General features: G+C 37.8%; 1 protein-coding gene and 1 long non-coding RNA gene across 2 annotated transcripts in view; both read right to left on the bottom strand.

Annotated features, from left to right (window-relative positions):
• Positions 1–20,383, bottom strand: part of LOC131482873 (uncharacterized) — a 363,322-nt gene that overhangs the window by 37,192 nt on the left and 305,747 nt on the right. The window lies entirely within an intron of this gene.
• Positions 13,243–15,419, bottom strand: LOC101531418 (TOM1-like protein 1). The gene is given in 3 exon segments (XM_036497451.2): positions 13,243–14,086; positions 14,088–14,472; positions 14,475–15,419. Coding segments are annotated over 3 exon segments (1,407 nt in total). The 5' UTR covers positions 15,376–15,419; the 3' UTR covers positions 13,243–13,965.

Below are 20,383 nucleotides of genomic sequence, written 5' to 3'. Positions count from 1 at the left end.
CAATATTTCTTGAGCACTAGTCTTACTTTCTAAAAAAAAAAACTTACATTTATAGAAAATTGACAAATTTCATATATTTCATACTCAGTTTTAAGAACATAAGAGTGCTTCACTCCCTCTTCTCCCTGCCTCCTTCCTTGCTCCCACTCTTCTGGCTCCTTCCTTTCTTATTTTTCTTTTGATTTTGGTAATGCCATACTTTCAATTTTCTTTATAATTTCAAGGTTAACCTTCCACTAAATAAAAATATCAACAAATAATAAGAAGAAAGATCACTGCTACTCAGGAATATCAACAGACTATAAATGATAAATCTCAAATTTTTTATGCTATGTATATTACTAACCACAGTCTTTAACAGCAAAACAGATGTAATTGGAGGACAATTATGCTTAGTAAAATAAGCCAGTCCCCAGAAGCCAATTATTATGCTTTCTCTGTTTAGTGGTAAATTGCTTAACTTAGTTTCACAACAAGCCTAGAAGAACTATGTCCTTTCCCATCTTGCAGAGGAGAGAGTTGGTGCATTGGCAGGCAGAGGAACCATCCCAGAATCAAGTCAGTTAGTGGCAGAGAGCAGATGCTTACCCCAGAGCCCAGTTTTCATTCTCTGTTTTTCTCACCCTCTCCCGTTCACTGTTTTATCATTTACTACCATAGCACAGAGAGGCTTCCCAGAACGGTTGAGATTCTGGAGGGGTACAGTTATCAAAAGAGGAAAAGAAACTGGAATGTCAGATACACAGGGCATGGTGTGGCACAAGCTAAAACAGAGAGGGCCCTGAGTTTCGATAAAGCGCCTACACAGTTAAAGCACAAGTGGCCCTGACCAGGACTTGCCCTTCAGGAGTATGCGCTTCATTCTGAACGTTCCAAAAGAAGCTAATCAACAGAATGATCAAGCAAATAATTTCTACCTATTACATATAATTATTTAAGTTATATTAGTGGACAGATTGAGGAATTATATACTTATACACATACATAAATATATACACACATACATGTATATATGTACATGTACATATATGTAGCTACTCAAGTTTGAATTAAGTAATTGAATAAAGTAAAATTAAGCATGAAACTGTCTCTCAGACTCACCAGTCTGTGTTTCAAATGTTCAATAACCACATAAAGTCAATGGTCACTGGTGAGCAAATGGAATAAGCATTTCTATCATTTTGGAAATTTCTACTGGGAAAAAAACAAAATTACCTATACAGATAAAAGTAGTGATTTATGAGATATATCTAAACAGATTGAGGCTATCTGAAATTAAGTTCATGTATTGTGAAATTTCAGGAGATTTTGACTCTTTATTGTAATTACTCTAAATTTGTATTTACAACTTATTTAAGAGACAGAGAGTCCATTTACTGGCTCATTCCTGTGACAGCTGGGGAAGTGTGTGACCAAAAGAGGAGCTGTAACTCAGTCCAGGTCTCTCACATGAATGACAGAAGTAAGATTTCACTCCAACAATCTGGCATCAATGTGCCACGCATGGGAATGAGACACCTTGGAATTGGGTTACCCAATCCCAGTCAAGCCTTCAGAAGAGTATAAACCCAGTTTACAGCCAAAACAACCTAGCTAAACCTGTTTCAAATACATGACTTAAGCAAAAGGTTATGAAAATATAATTGCCTATTGCAATTTAAAAGAAATCTCTAATTTTTTTAAATTAATTTTAAGTTTTATTTGAAATACAGAGATAAATGAGAGAGATCTTCCAACTACTACCTCATTCCCAAATGTTTTAAACAACCAGAATTGGATCAATCTGAGTCAAAATCCCAGAACTCAACCTATGTCTCCCAGATGGGTACCAAGGACTCAAGGACCCAAGTACTTTAGTTAACTTGATGCCTCCCAAGATCCACATCAGCAAGAAACTGAAAAGCAAGCTGAGCATCTGGGACTTAGAGTTCTGATATAGGATACAGGTATCTCAAGCAGTGATTTAACCACTGTACCACACAATTGTCCCAGGAAATGTTTATTGTAATTTAAAATGGTAGAGCTTTAGCATAACTTATTCTGCAGGAGTAGATAATTAAACAGAGGGATTCTCAAGCTTTTCCCAGCAGCAATTTTGCAGGTAAAGTATTTCATGCACTGCTTTATTAATCTAGCTCTATCTCATAATTATCAGGAGTTAACTATTTCTTATCTTAGTATCCAGGTGGTGAGCTGGTTGCACTTAAGCACCAAGTCTTATACATTAGTATTCTCCCCTCTCACTCTTGATTAACCTGGCTCTAAGGGCTTTCCTCCTCCCTCTGGTGACTGTTGAAATAATTTTCAATTCTTGGGGCCCTTCTCTTCAAATGTTTCCTTTCTCTTCCTTCCTAGCTATGTAGAAATCAGAAAATTGAAACTAATCTATTACTAAATATGCACGACCTTGCTACCATAAGCCCTAAATAGTCTTTCCAATGACCAGAGAAACAACACAAGAGCACAATTAATTCTCTATTAATTTGTTATGAATACATCTTCCTATAGAAGCTGCTTAGCACTCCTGAACAAATTAAATAAAATCACACCAACTTCATTTATTATCTAATTTTCCCACCATTGAATATCAGCTTTACCCACAAACTACATTTATTTCACATTTCTGAATATGCAAGGCTATGGGTAATGTGAAATATATATTTTGTATATTTTCAAAGCCAAAATTATCAAGGAGATATCATAAAGCTCGAAACATTTATTCATATTCACATACATACTTCGGCAATACATTTCCATTTGAAAGGCATTGAAGGCTAAGGGCCCAATGAGTGGAATATACAAATGTTAACAGATCTTTAAAAGAAGAGGCTAGCTGTTAGTTGGATTGATCATATCAGGCTTCAGGGAAGAACAAAATCTTAAGAAACTTAAACTATGGCAGATATCACTATAAACACTACTGCTTTTGTCTAGTTTCTGCTTGGCTCTAGACATAGCGGCTCCCGCACATGATTGGCTCAACATCAAAGAGTAAGACAAAGTAGCATATTTAATTTCATGGTTAAATCAAAAAAGAAAACTGGGTTTAATTCTCTTGTCTGTCCTACCTATGATCACTTTTCTGGCTGATATCATTATAGGAATATTGGTAGCTCTATCCGCTTGGATGTTTAATGGCTATAATAAGCATAATCCCCTGACAATTCATGTTGGACATGTACCATGAACAAGGAATAAATTTTACTTTGTGTTGTGGCATGGGAATTCAGGCATCAATTTGTCATTGCAGCATAACCCACTCTGTCCTAACTAAAACAGAAAGATTTCAGGAGGTGAAGAAATGGAGACAACAGAGAGGTAGTTTATAAATCATGATTTCCATCACCTTTCTCAATATGAAATCTGTGTTCATACCAGAGCATAGGCTGTTATGACATGTCTCAATACAATTGGAGATTTTAAAGAAAAACAAAGAGGATTGAAAAAGCAGCAGGAAAATGAGCCACTGCCCGTGGGTGATCATTACAGGATTTGGAGCAAAAGGATTATTGATGCCTTGCCCAGAGGCATTCCTTTTCCTTGCTTTCTTTTTCTTTGAGATTACCAGTTATATATATTTCCACTTGGAAAACACTATTTCATAACATCTAAACACAGCATGAGTCTTGTGAAAACCCAGCCTACAGCTGAGTAGCCAAAAATAAAGACCTGGAATTCCTCCAAAGCTATCCCATTTTACACAGCAGTGTGCTCTTTTTTAGCAAGAAAGTGCTCCTGCTTGATGGATTCCCCTTTCTTGCTGTATGTTACACTTACTGCTCTATGTCTGTCACTCTCTATTCTCTTTCTAGTTGTGTCTTATTAAATTCAACACTTTGAAACAACCAATAAGGACAAAGCCTCAGAAGACCTATTGCTTACAACCAGAGCTCCTTCTCTTTGAGGAATAAATGACATTTTCCAATCAATTCATGAATGGGCCTCACAATTTATTTTCTTTGTAACATGTTGTTTCTAAATGACTAGCAAATGGTCTTCAATGAGGATATGGTGATAAATTTTGACTAAACATTTTCATAAAGACATGAACTCTTCTGTTACCTCCTCAAATTAAGCTTCTTTTAAATTTATTTGTAAATAGAATTTGAGTCACAAAGAACAATCAAATAGTTGTTCCTGCCCATTATTCTCAAAGCAAAGCTGTAGGCCATTAATCTCACAGCATGCATTAAATATTAACTCAAAACTAAAATACCCATGTTATCTTCCCCATAATTGAATTTTTGTGGCTTTGGAGGCAGGACATAAGAGTAAAGGAGGGGGACATGGGACTTCTGAGGAACTTCTTGCAACGCTCTTCATCTTAGAATGTCACACTCTTTGGCATTTAAACACTGGATAATCTGGCAACTGAAGGCACTGTCCAGGTTAACCAAGTCCCAAGGATTCTATTGATCCTTATGTAAGGAAAGATTTTAACAACACAATAGGAAGGAAGGATTTGTAAAGTTTACTAGAGATCTGACAGCAAACAACAACAAAAAAAGCATCCAGGTCTTCAGAGATGAACTGATTAGTATTTGGCTGAATAAATACAGTGCCCAGTGGATCACTTGGTACTTATAAAACCACAAAAGAACATTCTGGGTTGTAGCTCAATCCTACAACCTTGAGGAATATTATCTCAAAGAGATTTTTCTGTGGGTCACATCACGGAGTATGGTATGTGAGACACTCCCACAAAAAAGAACTACTTGAGAAGTAGTGAATTAGCCCACTCTGTTAGTGATGCACTAGACACTGTACACAATACCGATTAGCTTACTTTTAAAAAAATGTACTCGGGCCCAGAGTGATATCCTAGCCGCTAAAGTCTTCGCTTTGCACTCACCAGGATCCCATATGGGTGCTAGTTCGTGTCCCAGAGGCCCCACTTCCCATCCAGCTCCCTGCTTGTGGCCTGAGAAAGCAATCAAGGATGGCCCCTAATGCCTTGGGACCCTGCACCTGCAAGGGAGACTCGGAAGAAGCTCCTGGCTCCTGGCTTCGGGTGGGCTCAGCTCTGGGAATTGTGGCCACTTGGGAAGTGAATTATCAGACAGAAGATTTTCCTCCCTGTCTCTCCTTCTCTCTGTATATCTGACTTTCCAATAAAAATAAACAAATCTTTAGAAAAAAATAAATGCACTCAACAATAATGCAACAGCAACTTTAATAACATTTTTTTAATCTTTTAAAAGGATGTATTTTACTTATTTGAAAGGAGAGACAAGACAAATTTTCCATCTGGTTTACTCTCCAAATGCCCACAATAGTCAGGGTTGGGTCCGGCTATAATGTTGGAAACTCACCCAGGTTTCCTACTGGGTGGCAGGGACTACTTAAACCATCACCTGTTGCTGCTCAGACTGCATTAGCACACGGCTGGAATGCAGAGCAGAGCTGCACTGACACAGAATGCAGGCACATGTTTTAACTCCTGCCCCAAACACCAACCCCCAATACACAGTTTCTAAAAGAAAAGAGCGCTGCATAAACTTTTCATATATTCATCTTTCCTTCCTATCATTATCCACAGGATTACATATTCTTGCATACCTTCAAATTGTGTACATTTGCCATTTTTCAATCTTCTTTTTCATTATAACAGAACTATTACAATAAATTATACTGTAACCACTTTTGCATATTTAAAAATTGCCTTCAAAATGAAATTATAGACTACATTAGGATGACATTGTAGTGAGTATTCTGTCGCTTCTCTTCTTACATGACTACCTTAGGAAAAATCCCCTAGGATGCCTGTCTTAAAGGATTCTCTCTCATGAACAGACTCTTTACTGTCAAACTTTTAAGCAGGAGGATTTCACCAACCCACAATGACAGCTGAACACTAATAGCATAACAATTTTACAACACTAAATATTATTGTTTTATAATAAATGTATTAGATGCACGGTGGTACTTTCAAAACTGTATCTTAAAAGACTCTATGCAAGCTAGGAAGGCAAACAGGAATGCAGACAGATTTAACCTGTCAGTCGGAATGCCAAATGTCCTAACATGGTTTTTAAAGCAGTATATGCAGCAAATACAAAAAGAATTCAAGTAATTAACAATTTTTTCTCATGATACAACTAGGCAAACACGTTGTGCAAAGTCACACTGAAAGGAACTACATGTTTGCCTGCTGGGTGCCTCACAGGATGACATACTCCCGAAAGGGGCTTTAATTTGTCATAACTGCCAGCTTTGTTCTGTTTGTCATATGAATTTCATGTTAAAAGAAAATGTTTTCAATTTTCTCTCACTCATGACTACTTGTTGCAAACCACATTTGCAATCAGTAAATGACTGTACACACTTTAAAAAGTTGTAGCAAGATGATAATATTCCCACATGAATTGTCTAGTTCATGGATCTATAATCTTGTAATTCACTGTACCCCCACTCCCTTTTGCACCAAAATACATACTTCATGTGAGACACCCTGGGTAAAAGGTAATTAAATTCTACATAACAATAGAACATCTTTCTCCTCCAGTCACCTCTTGCTTCTTTCTTCTGGCTTCTTAGTTTTTCTACTCAGAAAAATTCTCACGTAACAGAAATTTATATTCTCCGAATTTTCATAAGTTGCTTCAAGGTTTTCCTATTGAAGCAATTTTCATATCACTTCAAGATTCCGAAGATTTCAAACATAAAAAATTATGGTTCAAAATAGTGGTCAGTGGTTGGCCTTGTTGGGATGTGTATATCTTGCCTCGGAGGGCCTGCGTTTGACTCAGCTCCAGCTCCTTACTGCAGCTTCCTGCTCAGACAGACTCTAGTAGGCCCAAGTAGTTAGGGTTCTTTGTAACTGGCTTGAGCTAAAAGTTCCTGGTTTTATCACACCCCTCCTTCCACTGAGTGAAAACTCTCTCTTCTCTGTGTGTGTCTGCTTCTCTGTCTCGAATTCGAAAAACAAACAAAAAAACCTCCAAGTGACTTAAAACTCATTTTCCTCAGTCATTAGCCCATAATACCAGTTTCACTTTTAAAAATATAACACAAAATAATGATCATTTGATCATTTTTGGTGACAAACTCCCTCTCAGAATGATTTAAAGAGAGTGCTGATTTAATGATTACTCAGAGAACTCAAGCAATACCACAGGAAAGAGTAACACAATTTATAATGGCTGTAAAATTGCTTAAGTTCTTTCAGGAATCTCTGAATTATGGGGCCTAAACATAATCAAGGACTGACAACAATTCACCCACGTCCAGAAGAATTTTGCTTTTGAATTTTAAGGCAAAGAGCCTTAAATTGTTCTCGATCCCAAAAATAAAGATTATTCATCATTTACTTCCCTATGCACTGGACACTTCCACAGCATGTCTATAACTGTTGTGTTCCTGTGCCTGAGCTTCAAGGAAAGTCCCGAGGGCAGCATGCCTGACTCACTGGATTTTTTTTTTTTTTTTGATGTTTGGTTTTCTCTTTGGAGAAATGAATGAGGAAGAGACAGAAGGTGAGAAAGAAGTAAGAGAGAGCAAAATAGAGAGAAAGTACTTTGCTTCATAAGAAAATCTTCAAAGAACCATAGAAGATTAATTAGGGGGAAAAAAAGATGTAAACTCTCTCCCTAAGAGACAGAAGGATTTTAAGCCATGAATTTTTTTTCCTGATAACCACCCAAGGCTTTCTCCAAAGAGACACAGGTAAAGTTGGGCTAGTTGTTTTCTGTCAGGAAAATATTTAGTAACAGCCTTACAGAAGTAAGTATTCACAGCTGCCCCAGAGAGCTATGGCTGTACTCTGTAGTGTGGTTCTTTCAACAAATTTCTTTGTTGCTGTGCATGTTCTCCCACAAAAAATGCCTGGTCTTGTTGTATTGATACATGTACCATTCTCTGCATGATGACTCTCTGAAAGTACACAAACCATCCTAGTTGCTTCTCCCTGAGAGTTCACCAGGCAAAATGTCTTGTGGAGAAGATATTTCGCCTAGCAGCTACGACACTCACATCATATACCTAAGGGTCTGGGCCTAATACCTCTCTCTGGCTCCTGACTCCAGCTCTCTATTAAAGCAGACCAAGAGAGATAGTGATGATGCCTCAAGTAATGTGGCTCCTACCATTTATTTGGGAGACCCAGACTACGTTCTAGGCTCCCTCCTTTAATACCGACAGGCATTTAGAAAGTGAAATAGAAGATGAGAATTCTGTCTACCCTTTTTCCTTCTCAAATAAATGCAATTTAAATTAATCTCAAAAAAATATGGCAGATGAAATTTGTCACCACGAAGCAAACACTCACAATTAGAACAAACTATCACTATTTATTTAATGGTACATGGTAAACATTGTCCTCACTACCATCTATATAGATTGAAAGTTAACATTTTAAAATTGGGAAATTAGTAAGCTCAATTTAGTACGCTCCCACTTACTCTGTCATCCAAAGCATGTTATTGAATTACTCCACATCTTTTCCTTATCTGCACACACATGATCAACTTTGCAGATTGTGAGAATTTAAAGAGAGTTAAATAAAATAGAAGCTGGTATTTATTGAACTCTAAATAAATGTTTGCTGCCAACAGTAGCACAACAACATTTGCAATAATGTCAGTACACTCCTAAGAAAAGACTTCTGAAGGGGATGAACATTCTTGATCTTGGTCTAAACAGTCTTGGTCTAAAGATATTGCTAAGCTCAAGATCAAACCCTTCACTAGTTTCAAAAGCTCTGTGAACTCTATGAAACTGGATATGGAATGGCATGGCTACTGGGCTATATATACATTCTTAGAGATCCCTTAGACCTTTCATTGCATTCGGAGAGTAAGAATCAGTGCTGTAAACAAGTTTTTCTTTTTCTAAGATAGAACCAGAATCCTGTATAGGTCAGAGTAATGAGGTTGAGGACAAAACAAGGAACATTTGCTACTGTCACTGCTGTTTCTTAGGTTTCCTTCCATCCCAATTTCTGGAAGCCCTCTCTACTAAGAGCTGCAATTCTAGACTGAGCTTGCACTGCAGTCTCAACATATCTTCTTCTTGTAAGCGATCATGGCATATCGCAAGTGCAATGGTTTGTGTGCACCACCTAAAATTAATCTGTTGGAAACTTAACCCTAAATGAAGGAATGTTGAGAGCTGGGACTCTTAAAAGGAACTTGGCAGCACCCTCATAAATGGATGAACACCATTATCTCAGGACTGGGTTAGCTATCAGGACAGTGTAGTTGGTACAAGTGAGTCTGGGCCCCTCCTTTTGTGCTTCTGTCCTCTGTTATGGGATTACAACACAGGAAGGCACTCATCATAAATGCTCCCTTAATTCTGATCTTCCCATCCTGCAGAACTGTGTGCCAAACTCATTTCTCTTCTTTATAAAGTACCAAGTCTCTAATGAAAATGAACTAAGACAGCGGGAGAGATTTAAGACTAGATAGGCCAATGCTCTTGGCGTAAAATCACCTTGGAGGCTGTGTGCTGTCAAGGAAAAAAAATCATAACCTTTGAAATAGGAAGGTCTGTGTTTAATTCTGGCTGATCACATTCAATGTAAGACACGAAATTTACTTAATCACTCCTTTGTTCATCTGTAAAATAGACACAGTAAGGTTTACTTAGTGTGTTTATAGGGAAAAAATAGATACTAGAGAAAATATAAAAATTGAGAGTATGTCAGAAATCACAGATGTTCACCAATGTCTTCTCATAGCTGGGCTTCAACATGGCCCCCCTTGGTCACCTGGTGAGGAACAAATTCCTCTTGGAATGAGCTCTGCTCCTTACTAATTTGTTTATCCTTCTCACAACCTATACACTTAAACTAATTCAAAGGCATAAGCCATTATATCTTGGAACAGATTTCTGATGACGACGATTTGTTTGAATTTTGTTTTGGTTTCTATAGATCTTGAATTCCCTACCCTATAATTCTACCAGCACTTGTGCCATCCTCCTATAATTTTTTAAACCGATCGGTCACAGACTTTTTGAATAGCTCCCCAACAGCATACTCTTGAAATACCGAGTTAGATTTGCCAGACTTGACTCACAGATAAGTTTATCTTCTCTCACCTTCTGCCTCTACCACAGACTGCTTATCAGTTCGCTGTGCTTGCTTAACCTAAAGAAACCTTTGATTTAATAGGCTTCTTGTATTTTTGCATATCATCAAACTTATCAAATCCAGGTTAAAACAGGTGGAAAAGGCCTATAATTATTTGAGGGCACAAAATATTGGAAGGCAGCATAATTGATGATAACTGTGAAACTAAACAATTTGAGCCCTTACTATATGCCAGGCATTGTCTTAAGCATTTTACATATAGATTTCTCAGTATGTTCCTCACTACAACCCTAAGCAAAAGGCTTTGTGCCTTTCTTAACTGCTTTTCCAGGCCACAAGCAGGGAGCTGAATGGGAACTGGGGCTGCCAGGATTAGAGCATAAGGGATCCAGGATGCGTGCAAGGCAAGGACTTTAGCTGCTACTGAGCCTGGCCCTGTATCAAGTTTTTATGAAATTCAAGAAAATGTACACTATTGAAGACTCCAATGGTTTATACCTACAATTTCAGTTTTAAATACATAACTGATCATTAAGTTCTGATTTTAAGTATGATGATTTGAGAAAATTTTTATAAGTGGTCCTATGATCCCCAACATAACTGAACATTGTTTTTGAGTCACTAGTATTTTTTAAAAAAATATGGCTTCAATGCTCAGGAAATCTTTTGACATTAAGGTTGTAAAATTACTCTGTTAAGCATGTATAGAGTTTACAAACAAAGCAGAAATGTATTCTAAAATGCAGATTGAAGAATTTATCTAGCTAAAAAATATTAAGTGGATTTTTTATAAAACATTTAAAAGTTATGTAAGAATGTTAATACAAAAATGAATCATCATTAAAAATCCAAAGTATTGCAAATGAAACCATCTACATCCAAAAGTGGTCCTTCAGCCATTGAAAAGCTCATATCAACAAATCCATAAGCAACGGTAACATTCTGAAATATAAAACCGATTTTTGCATGAGTTGATCTACAGACATTCCAACTCATGATCAAGCTCCATGGAGTACTACAAAAGTTGATCAACCTCCACTTCTCCACCCCAATCTCCGATTACCGTTTTTAAACCCATACCAATATTTCTGGTATTTTTTTTGCCTCTTGGTGTGTCACAAGTTTATTTTCTCAGCATAGCCTTTTTTATTTACTCTTATCTCTACCTGGAACACCTTGTCCCAAATCTTTTACAACGTAAACTCTTTCTTGACTTCTTTACTTAAATTTGCTTTTGTTTTACTTTATCTATCTATCTATCTATCTATCAGAGGCAGATTTATAGAGGGAAGAGACAGAGGGAAATCTTCCATCTGCTTATTCACTCCCCAGCTGACCACAATGGCTAGAGCTGAGCCAATATAAAGACAGGAGACAGGAGTTTCTGCTACATCTCCAAGATGAGTGCAGGGATCCAAGGAACTATGACTTCCTTTACTGTCTTTATATGTCATCATTAGGGAGCTAGATCAGAAGTACAGCAGCCAGGACGTGAACTTGTGCCCATATGACATGCAAGGCAGAGGATTTACTTGCTACGCCACCATGATAGCCTGTCCTGTTTGATTTTTAATTCTCAGATCAAACATTACCCACCACTAATGCCTCAGCTATTTGTCCCTTCCTCTAACAGTTTCTGACATATTAATATGTCTTATGATTCTAAATGGACTCTCACTTCCTGAATTATCATGTGAATATATTGGTTCATGTGCTTATTCTCCATTTTCACTAAATAAAACAAAATTAAAACAGCAGCAATAGCATCTTTCCTAGAGCACTCTCTGGCATTGTTAGGTGCCCAATAAATGTCTACCACAAAAACAGCTGAAATTAAATAAATAAAAAAATGAATTTGTAGGGCCCGGCGGCATGGCCTAGTGGCTAAAGTCCTCGCCTTGAAAACCCCGGGATCCCATATGGGCGCCGGTTCTAATCCCGGCAGCTCCACTTCCCATCCAGCTCCCTGCTTGTGGCCTGGGAAAGCAGTCGAGGACGGCCCAAAGCTTTGGGACCCTGCACCCGTGTGGGAGACCCGGAAGAGGTTCCAGGTTCCCAGCATCGGATTGGCGCGTACCGGCCCGTTGTGGCTCACTTGGGGAGTGAAACATCGGATGGAAGATCTTCCTCTCTGTCTCTCCTCCTCTCTGTATATCCGGCTTTCCAATAACAATAAAATCTTTAAAAAAAATGAATTTGTAAAAGTTTTTTTAAGATTTATTTATTTTTATTGGAAAGGCAGATTTACACAGAAAAGGAGAGACAGAGAGAAAAGTCTTCCAACTGCTGCCCACACACCCAAATGGCTGCAATGGCTTAAACTGAACTGATCCAAAGCCGGGAGGCAGGACCTTCCTATGAATCTCCCACATGGGTGCAGGGTCTTTCACACCATACGGGGTCCCAAGGACTTCAACTATCCTCCACTGCTTTCCCAGTTCACAAGCAGGAAGCTGGATGGGAAGTGGATTACACAGGACACAAAATGGTGCCCATGTGGGATACTGATGTTTAGAGGTGCAGGATTAGCCAGTTGAGCCAACTCCGATATAAAGCTATGTTTAAAACATATGCCTTTGTGCCAGTTCTTCTACACGATTCAATATGTGAGGTTTATTTGACATATCTTATTATGTTATTTGGGGATTAATGTCCATGAATTGTGAAAATAGGCCAAATGCCAAATAGCACATACAAGCAAATAAGATCTCTCCCCCAGGACACTTGCCATCCCAATTATAAGCATTCAAACATCTTGGCAAGATGCCCATGCTAATAAGAAAGTAATCTGACATTCATGAGAGGAGCTCAAAAAGCCATTATTTCTGCTTAAAATTTTCCTGGGTTTCCCATAATTGATATGTCAGTATCATCAAAAGGCTAAGAGATCAAGAACAGCAAAAGCATCATTTCATGTAACAACATTCATCAGGACAGTGATATTTAACAAAATACTACAGTGACTTCTGACAAATTCTAACGATACAGAGTATGAGAACAATGAATAGAAGTGTGCTAAACTGGAAGAAGATAAAAACAGTTGATATCAAGACAAAAGGCACAGTATTTAATCTAGAAATGGAAAACATGTTCTAGTAATGCCTGTGAAGAGACAAACTCCAACTAATTATGGCCACAAAAAACAATAATTTCAAAGTCCTACTTTCTGTTGCCAGTTACTTTTCTTTTTTTTTATTTTAATACTAATTTATTTGTCGTTGTCATTTATAAACAAATACACAAGCTTTATCAAAATTCTACAGTAGTCTTTGTTCCAAATAGAAATGTTTTAATAAAAAGAATAAAAGAATATTCAGCTTTACTATGAAGAGTCATACTTACAGTCCACCAACGTGGATTCTACTGACATGTTCAGGACACTTGAAATGTAATTACACTACAATCATCAAGGTATTTACAATTCTAAACCTCAGTATTATTTATAGAGAAGTACAAATTGACTTTTACATTCAACTTTAGTTAAACGAAGGCACTTAGTAATTCTTTAATAGCACATTCGGTTTCTCATATATCCTGTTTAGAGCTATGCAGAATTATTTTTTAACAAAATGATCTTCACCTACTTTTAGCCCAGTCATATTTCCTGGGTTAAGTGTAGGCAGGCCTGTGCACCACAGGACACTGCTATTAAGCTAACTGGCCTAAATACTAATTTTTCTTCTGCTGAAGGGTTAAGTGACTGTTCACAATCGGGTTCCACTGTTCCAGCTGCTGTCAGGAACCATAACTTTTACACTGGAACTATTCTTCTTCAGTTTAGACTTCATTATAGCAGAATAGAAATGGTCCACTGTGGCTCTGACGTGCTGGTGGGTCTTATCTCCTAGGCCTCAAACCTGAGTACAGGGTCCACTCTTTCCAGAGCTGGCACTTCTGTGCAGCTAGTGATAAAATGATCATGCATTTTCACCTCAACAGTTACTATGACTCTCAGTTTCTTCGTGGTGGGGAACATCAATTTCTTCATAAATGGCTTCTGCAGTGACGGCAGGAGCTAAGGGATCAGACTCCATTACCTCATAATAATTGGGTGTCTTTCTTCGTCATTGCTGGATGATTGATGGGCAAAGACGGCAGCCTGTAGGTTGAATGTGTTGCTGTGACATTCTGTAGACTGACTGGCTGTAGCAATACTGGCGGTGAAAATTTTGTAAAATTATCATATGTATGACTTGAGGCGAGGTTTTGGTTGGTTCTTTGGGCAAACATGGGTATTTCTGTATTTTCAAAGGCTGGCAGATTTACCGCTGGAGGGACGCTAGGTTTCAAGTTGTTTGTTACAACAGGATTTATAAAGTTGCGATTTAAGTCTGAGAGCTGAGCATTCACAGAGTTGAGTTCTTCCAGAGGGGCCCTGGGCATGGGGGGACTGGGACTGAGGTCTAGGAGGTCACAAGATGGAGCGGAAGGCTCGCTGGCTCCCAGTTATTATTTTGCTCCAAAATCCTTTGTTGGTTTCGAGTGAACCTTTCATATCCAAGGATGGCATTATTCAAATCCTCATTCACTTGAATGAGCTCAACAGTTACATCTTCATTTTTCACCACCACAAGAAGGTCCATGATCCTCTCCTGTATCTCTCGACTAGTCTTATAAAGTTTCTGCAGAAGTTCTATGTCTTCTCGATTTTCAGATCCTGGATTATTCTCCAACAGTATTTCAAACATCACGCTTACGTTCATTTTCACCATATCCAATTCACTGTGCAATTTTCCAATCTGCTCTGGGACCAATGTAGTTGTCGTGGTCTTGGGAGCATTTACAGGAGAAAGAGCTGGTGTAGTGGGAACAGATGTTGATGGCTGTGATGAAACTGGGGCAGTCTCGTCCCGGGTACTTTGAGCCTCTGCCTTTGAGGAAGGAAACTGAACTCCTTTCTTAAGCAGATCAAGGTACACTTCTTTCACTTCAGTCACATCCACACCTCCTGGAAAACCCTGTGACCACGTCTTAATGAAATTCAAGATTCGATTCTGAATGTCTAATGGCAAGTTGTACCTGGGATTCAGCAGCTTAACTAGACTATCTTTAACTAAGTCCTTCTTCACAATCAGAGACTGGAAACTTGGACCACAATTCTGCATGCACATGTCAATAAGTGACAAGGTAAGTTGGATTTCTTTATGATTGTAGTTTTTGGAGATTCGTTTCTTCAAAGCCTTCACTGCATCTTTTGGTCCTTCCTGTGTTGTGTTAATTATGTCACAGATATGCATGAACTGACCCCAATCTTCTGTCTGGACTCCAGCAAATGTAGCCTTTTCTATGAGGTGGCCCACGGAGGTGGTATAGGGATCCCGGTGACTCTTCCCAAACGCCATGGTAGCCCTTAGAAAAGCCGGGCCCAGGAAATCCGCCTCCAACGTGCTCGCTCAGGCTCCCGACTCCCGCCAGTTACTTTTCAATTAAGCTTTCTTGATGAGGTCAGGAGGAAACTGATTTTAAATGCTCAGTTTTTCATTTTCTCAACTTCCCATACATTAGCTCATTAGAAAGGCAGATACCATCCCACCTATAAACATCAGCACTGTGTAGAAATGTCTTCTCGGAATCCCAATAGATAACATGCTGTGGTTTGTTTTCCAGGATGAAGCTGAGAAATTATTAGCTTTATATTCTTACAGCAATCTTCAGTTGAGTATGGTATCAAAGATTATTAATTATACTTTTAAAACATCATGAATATAATCCATATAATCCATATTGTAAGGAAATTAGTTCATCCCTCCTAACAGAGGGATATTCTTCCTTCATTAAGTAATGGTACTCACTTGTTTTATTTGCTTTGGTCATTTAGGCAGCCCAGAGCTCAGAGAAGGTTTAGGTTTAGGCTTGGTCAAGATTCTCTAGAGCAACTTTCTTCCTATTCTTTCTCCTCTCTTGACTTTTCTACATATTTCTGCTTGGAATTCTTACTTTCTGTACGTATGTCTTTCCTTGTAATATGGTTAAATTTGTTTTGATGATTTGCATGACAAAAACGTAAATGATCTAATGAAACATTAAAACTCCCTTTTACTTAATGTTTGGATCCTGGATAGAATCAACCACAGGTGAGAAGGCACCAAAAACTTGGTGGTGGTTGACGGGAAGAGAGGGAATAAAGACAATAAAATGGCAAAGACTTTGAGTTTTCCTATAAACACTGCTTTCTGTGGAAAAACAAAAGAAAATGTTCTTTACTAAAGATGACTGATAAACATGAATATATGGAATCTGAGTAGCTGAAATAAAAAGAATCTTAGAGATCTCTGGTCCAATCTCCTTGGTTTGTATGTAGAGTACATACAGTTTAAGAGATAAAATGAATTTTCAAAAAAAAAATAGCAGGTTGATAACTGAGTCCTCCCTGGACCCTGGGTCTCCTACTTTCCAGATGAGCACCTTCCAAGACATGTGAACCCATGAAGGAAAGACATGCTCTGATCTGGACTCCTGAGACCACAGTGGCAGACTCTAGAGAGACAAGCAAGGTTAAGATTACATGCCTACAGTTAAGACATACTTAACATACCTCATTTCTCCCAATTCATATTCAGTGTCTGTGTTTTATTGCTTGTTTCTTTTTATCAACTACTTGTACTGAATGTTTCAAATTATAGCAGAGGTGAGGGTACAAAGGAAAATGAATCCATATTTGATATAGGAATGCAAACAACATGACTGAATTTTCACAGATCAAATCCCAATCATATGCAATTTTTTTTTTTGAGAGGCAACATCAGCATTTTCAGCTAAACTCCTGACAAAGTCTGGCAGCTTCCACTGTGAAACTTTTCAGATTAGTTTAGGAACTTGCTCTGGCCCACACAATGAATAGCTCTAACAGTGATCTAGTTCTCAGTGTAGTCCCCAAAATGCCTGGTAGCTTTCACTGTTATTTCTTGTTCTTTTGTTATTTTTATTTAGCTTCCATGATGTAAAGAAGCTTAGTCTAGACTACCAAATATTTGTAACAACTTTTGGAGACACTGAGATCAGCTGGACAACACCCATGACTAAATATGTGAGTGACTCCTTCTTTAAAATTTCACGCTGGTGAGGCTAGCAGGTGACTGCAGTCTAGAGAATGATCCAGCCTATACCGGATGGAACAGAACAACTATGCAGCTCCACCATGCCCCAATTCATGACCCATAGAACCTTAAGAAATAATAAATCATCATTCGTTTATGCTACAATGTTTTAGTGCAGTTTACTGCACAACAGACAACTTTTGGAAAAAAATTACCAAAATGGGTAATGTGTAAATTTGTTTTGTAAACTTGAATTTAATCTTGTTGTTTTAATAATTACACATGTTTCAATCAAGTAGGGAGCCTTTCATATGTAACTGGAATGTATACAACGCTTAAGAGATTTCCAAATCGATTCATCAATAAACATGAAACACAAAATGAAGCTCTCTAGTTTCCCAGAGACTCTAGATGAACTGCCTAAAAACAGAGGATAAAGTTAATCTGAGTCCAATTCAGAACTGACGGCAAAATATAAAGTTGGTATATCCTAGCCTATCTCTCGTCAGACATCCTGAAGCCTTCCAGAGTTAAAGAAGTGCTGCCAAAATTCAAAATCAATAGGGCCATTTAAATGATGACATTCTCAGGGGTAAAGTTATTTGCCTCTAAACATCAATGGCTTGAGCTACTGCCATGGGTATTCATGAATAGGTTGAAGATCCCATTAAACCTATTTAATTTCCACTTACTGGTATTAGGATTTAATTTATGCCAAGGACACTGTCTACCACTAAACAGTGATGTTGTGGCAGGCAGTAGAGAATGCCTTACACACAGCCTTGAAAAACCTTCCCAGATATGCCAGAGCAGTCCTGTTGGCTGTTTTTCTGATTTGGCACATTACTGCCACTTGATATGAGATCTCTGCTGTTCCACCTGTCCATCACTCAGGTATCTGTTTCAAAAGCAATTCAGTGTTCTGGGAAACCACTTCACTCTTACTTTTAGTTCATGATGTTCAGAAGGGAATGACTCTACCCACAATTTCAGAGATAGTCACATAACCAAAACCTGATTGATCACCTAAAACATGTACTCATGACAGTGCCAATGAAATAAAAATATTCAATATTTACTAGGACTATTGATTTTAATGAGGATACTAACCTGGTAAAATTAAATGGATAGGTATTCCTGGAAGTGTTTTTTCCATTAGGTGGAAACACTGGTTAAGAATAAACAACAGATGTGTCATTTGCTCTTCATGATCCAGAATTCTAGAAATCATATGTATCTATAATTTTCAAGTATGTAAATCAATTAATGCCTTTTCCATTTAGGTCATCTTGAATTTTATATCTTTTGCAACCCTTCTCAGAAATGTAAGAAGATGGGCTACTGCACACCCTGTGGGGTGGTGAAATGCCGTTTATTTTCTGGGACAGTGCACTATGTTACAATTCATTACATTCCCTTTTGAGCCTTAGATTGAAAAAAAGCACTCAGGTATTAAGCCTATAGAACTTCAGCAAACAACTTTACACTTGATTTTCATAGAATCTGGTGAGCAAATAGAGTACTGAAATTGAGATATTCATATGATATGTGATTCCAAAGCCATTCATCTTACCAAATATGGCACCAAAATGCAAACCCAACAGTTCACAAAATGCAAGCCTTCTCCAGCTTGAATGAAAAGATTTTTCAGATATTGGTGTTACATTTTCTAAATGTCAGTCCACGGACTAGCATCTGTTGAGTGTGTAGGTAAAACATTGATGACCCACACAAAAATGAGAAAATAAAAACTGACAGGTCTTACTGGAAATATTTCATCTCACTTTAAATTCTAAGATTTCATCCTTCTCCATTTTTGGTGGTAATATATCCTTTTTTTGTTGTTTAAATGATAGACATAGAAATAAATAGTCTGTTTTGCCTAAATTATAAAATAAGCAGGCCCACTGGTCATTAGAAACTGTCCAGCTGTGCCCAATGACAGTCACACTGGCTCCTTTCTTTGATTATTCCCAGATCGGGACCCTTTTTCAGGCTCATTCTTCTGTAGCCCCCAGCTTTGGAACTGTCTTCCTGGGTTGATACTTTTGTTTTACAATACACATTAGAATAACCTCTTTTTGACTTTCCCAAGCCCACAACTAACCCTATTCTACTACTCAGTACCTCCTTTGGCACAGTTCAATGTTTAAGGTATTAAAATATGGCACAAGAACCGCATGGTCGCTCCCATTATAGGAGCTGGGATCTGTTTGTAAACGAATAGGATAGATTCTATAAAGGAAGCACATATATAAGAAAGTTGTGGGGAAAAATGTGAAAATTTTTCTCAGAAGGGTTGTGCTAACTAGAAATCCACAAATAATTCTCTGCCGGTTACTGAATAGACACAACTGCCTTAGACATTTTTACTTCAGGTTCTAGTCTCATGGCCTATGCTTCTAAATTACACTTTTAATTGAAAAGCAACAACATGAACTCTTTTTTTTGTTAGATTCATCTGTACTTTCTCAAAAATATGTAACCACTGCAGATAAGCCCATAACTGCTTACCCCCCACTTCCAGCATTAAACTTATGACAGTTAAGGAAAACAATACTGTTCCTCAATAATAGTTGATCAGAAACAGTAGCTTTAAAATTCAATGCTTGGTGTATGAAACTTCTTAACAAGTGTTTATTAAACTGCATAATTTCAAAGCCTGGAGTGGTATATTGCAATGTTTTCCCGGGAGTTGATCATATTTGCATATCCTTTCACACTTCCTTTGAAATTAATAATGCCTTTTGTATCTTGAACTTAGCTAATATAACTTGCCATTTTTACTTTTCATTGCTTGGAGTGATATGGAGTGAATCCCCAAAGAGACCCCTGCAATGCCCACACAAGCTTTATTCTCTCATTGTTATACTTTTTCATATGAATATATTAAGTCAACATTAACAAACCTTTGCAGAATTCACCAGACCTGCAAAAAGGCAAGATTCATAATGATACAGGCTGCCCAGCAAATAAAAGCAACTACTCCTGAAACTAGAACCAAAGCCAGGGATCCCAGAGCTCTCTTCACATGCATCAGTGTGACATTGAACATTTAACACATAAGCAATCCTTCAGTCATTACTCAGTACAGACATGAACTTCAAAAACGTAACCACTTCTTAAGTACAAGATCTCAAAGATCCCCTTACTCCTACAAACTATTTCTTCATTTTCAAAATGAAGAGAATGATTTCTTACTTATGTCAAAACAGTTCTTTGGAGATCTGAGGAAGAACAAATTGGGTTAAGTGCAAAAAAACATTCATTCTAATTGTTACACAAAGTAATTTGTTCATAAAAATGAGAGAAG

The sequence above is a fragment of the Ochotona princeps genome, chromosome 21 (assembly GCF_030435755.1).
Source record: "Ochotona princeps isolate mOchPri1 chromosome 21, mOchPri1.hap1, whole genome shotgun sequence".
NCBI classification, from domain to species: Eukaryota; Metazoa; Chordata; class Mammalia; order Lagomorpha; family Ochotonidae; genus Ochotona; species Ochotona princeps.
This window is presented reverse-complemented; position numbering and strand designations above follow the sequence as displayed.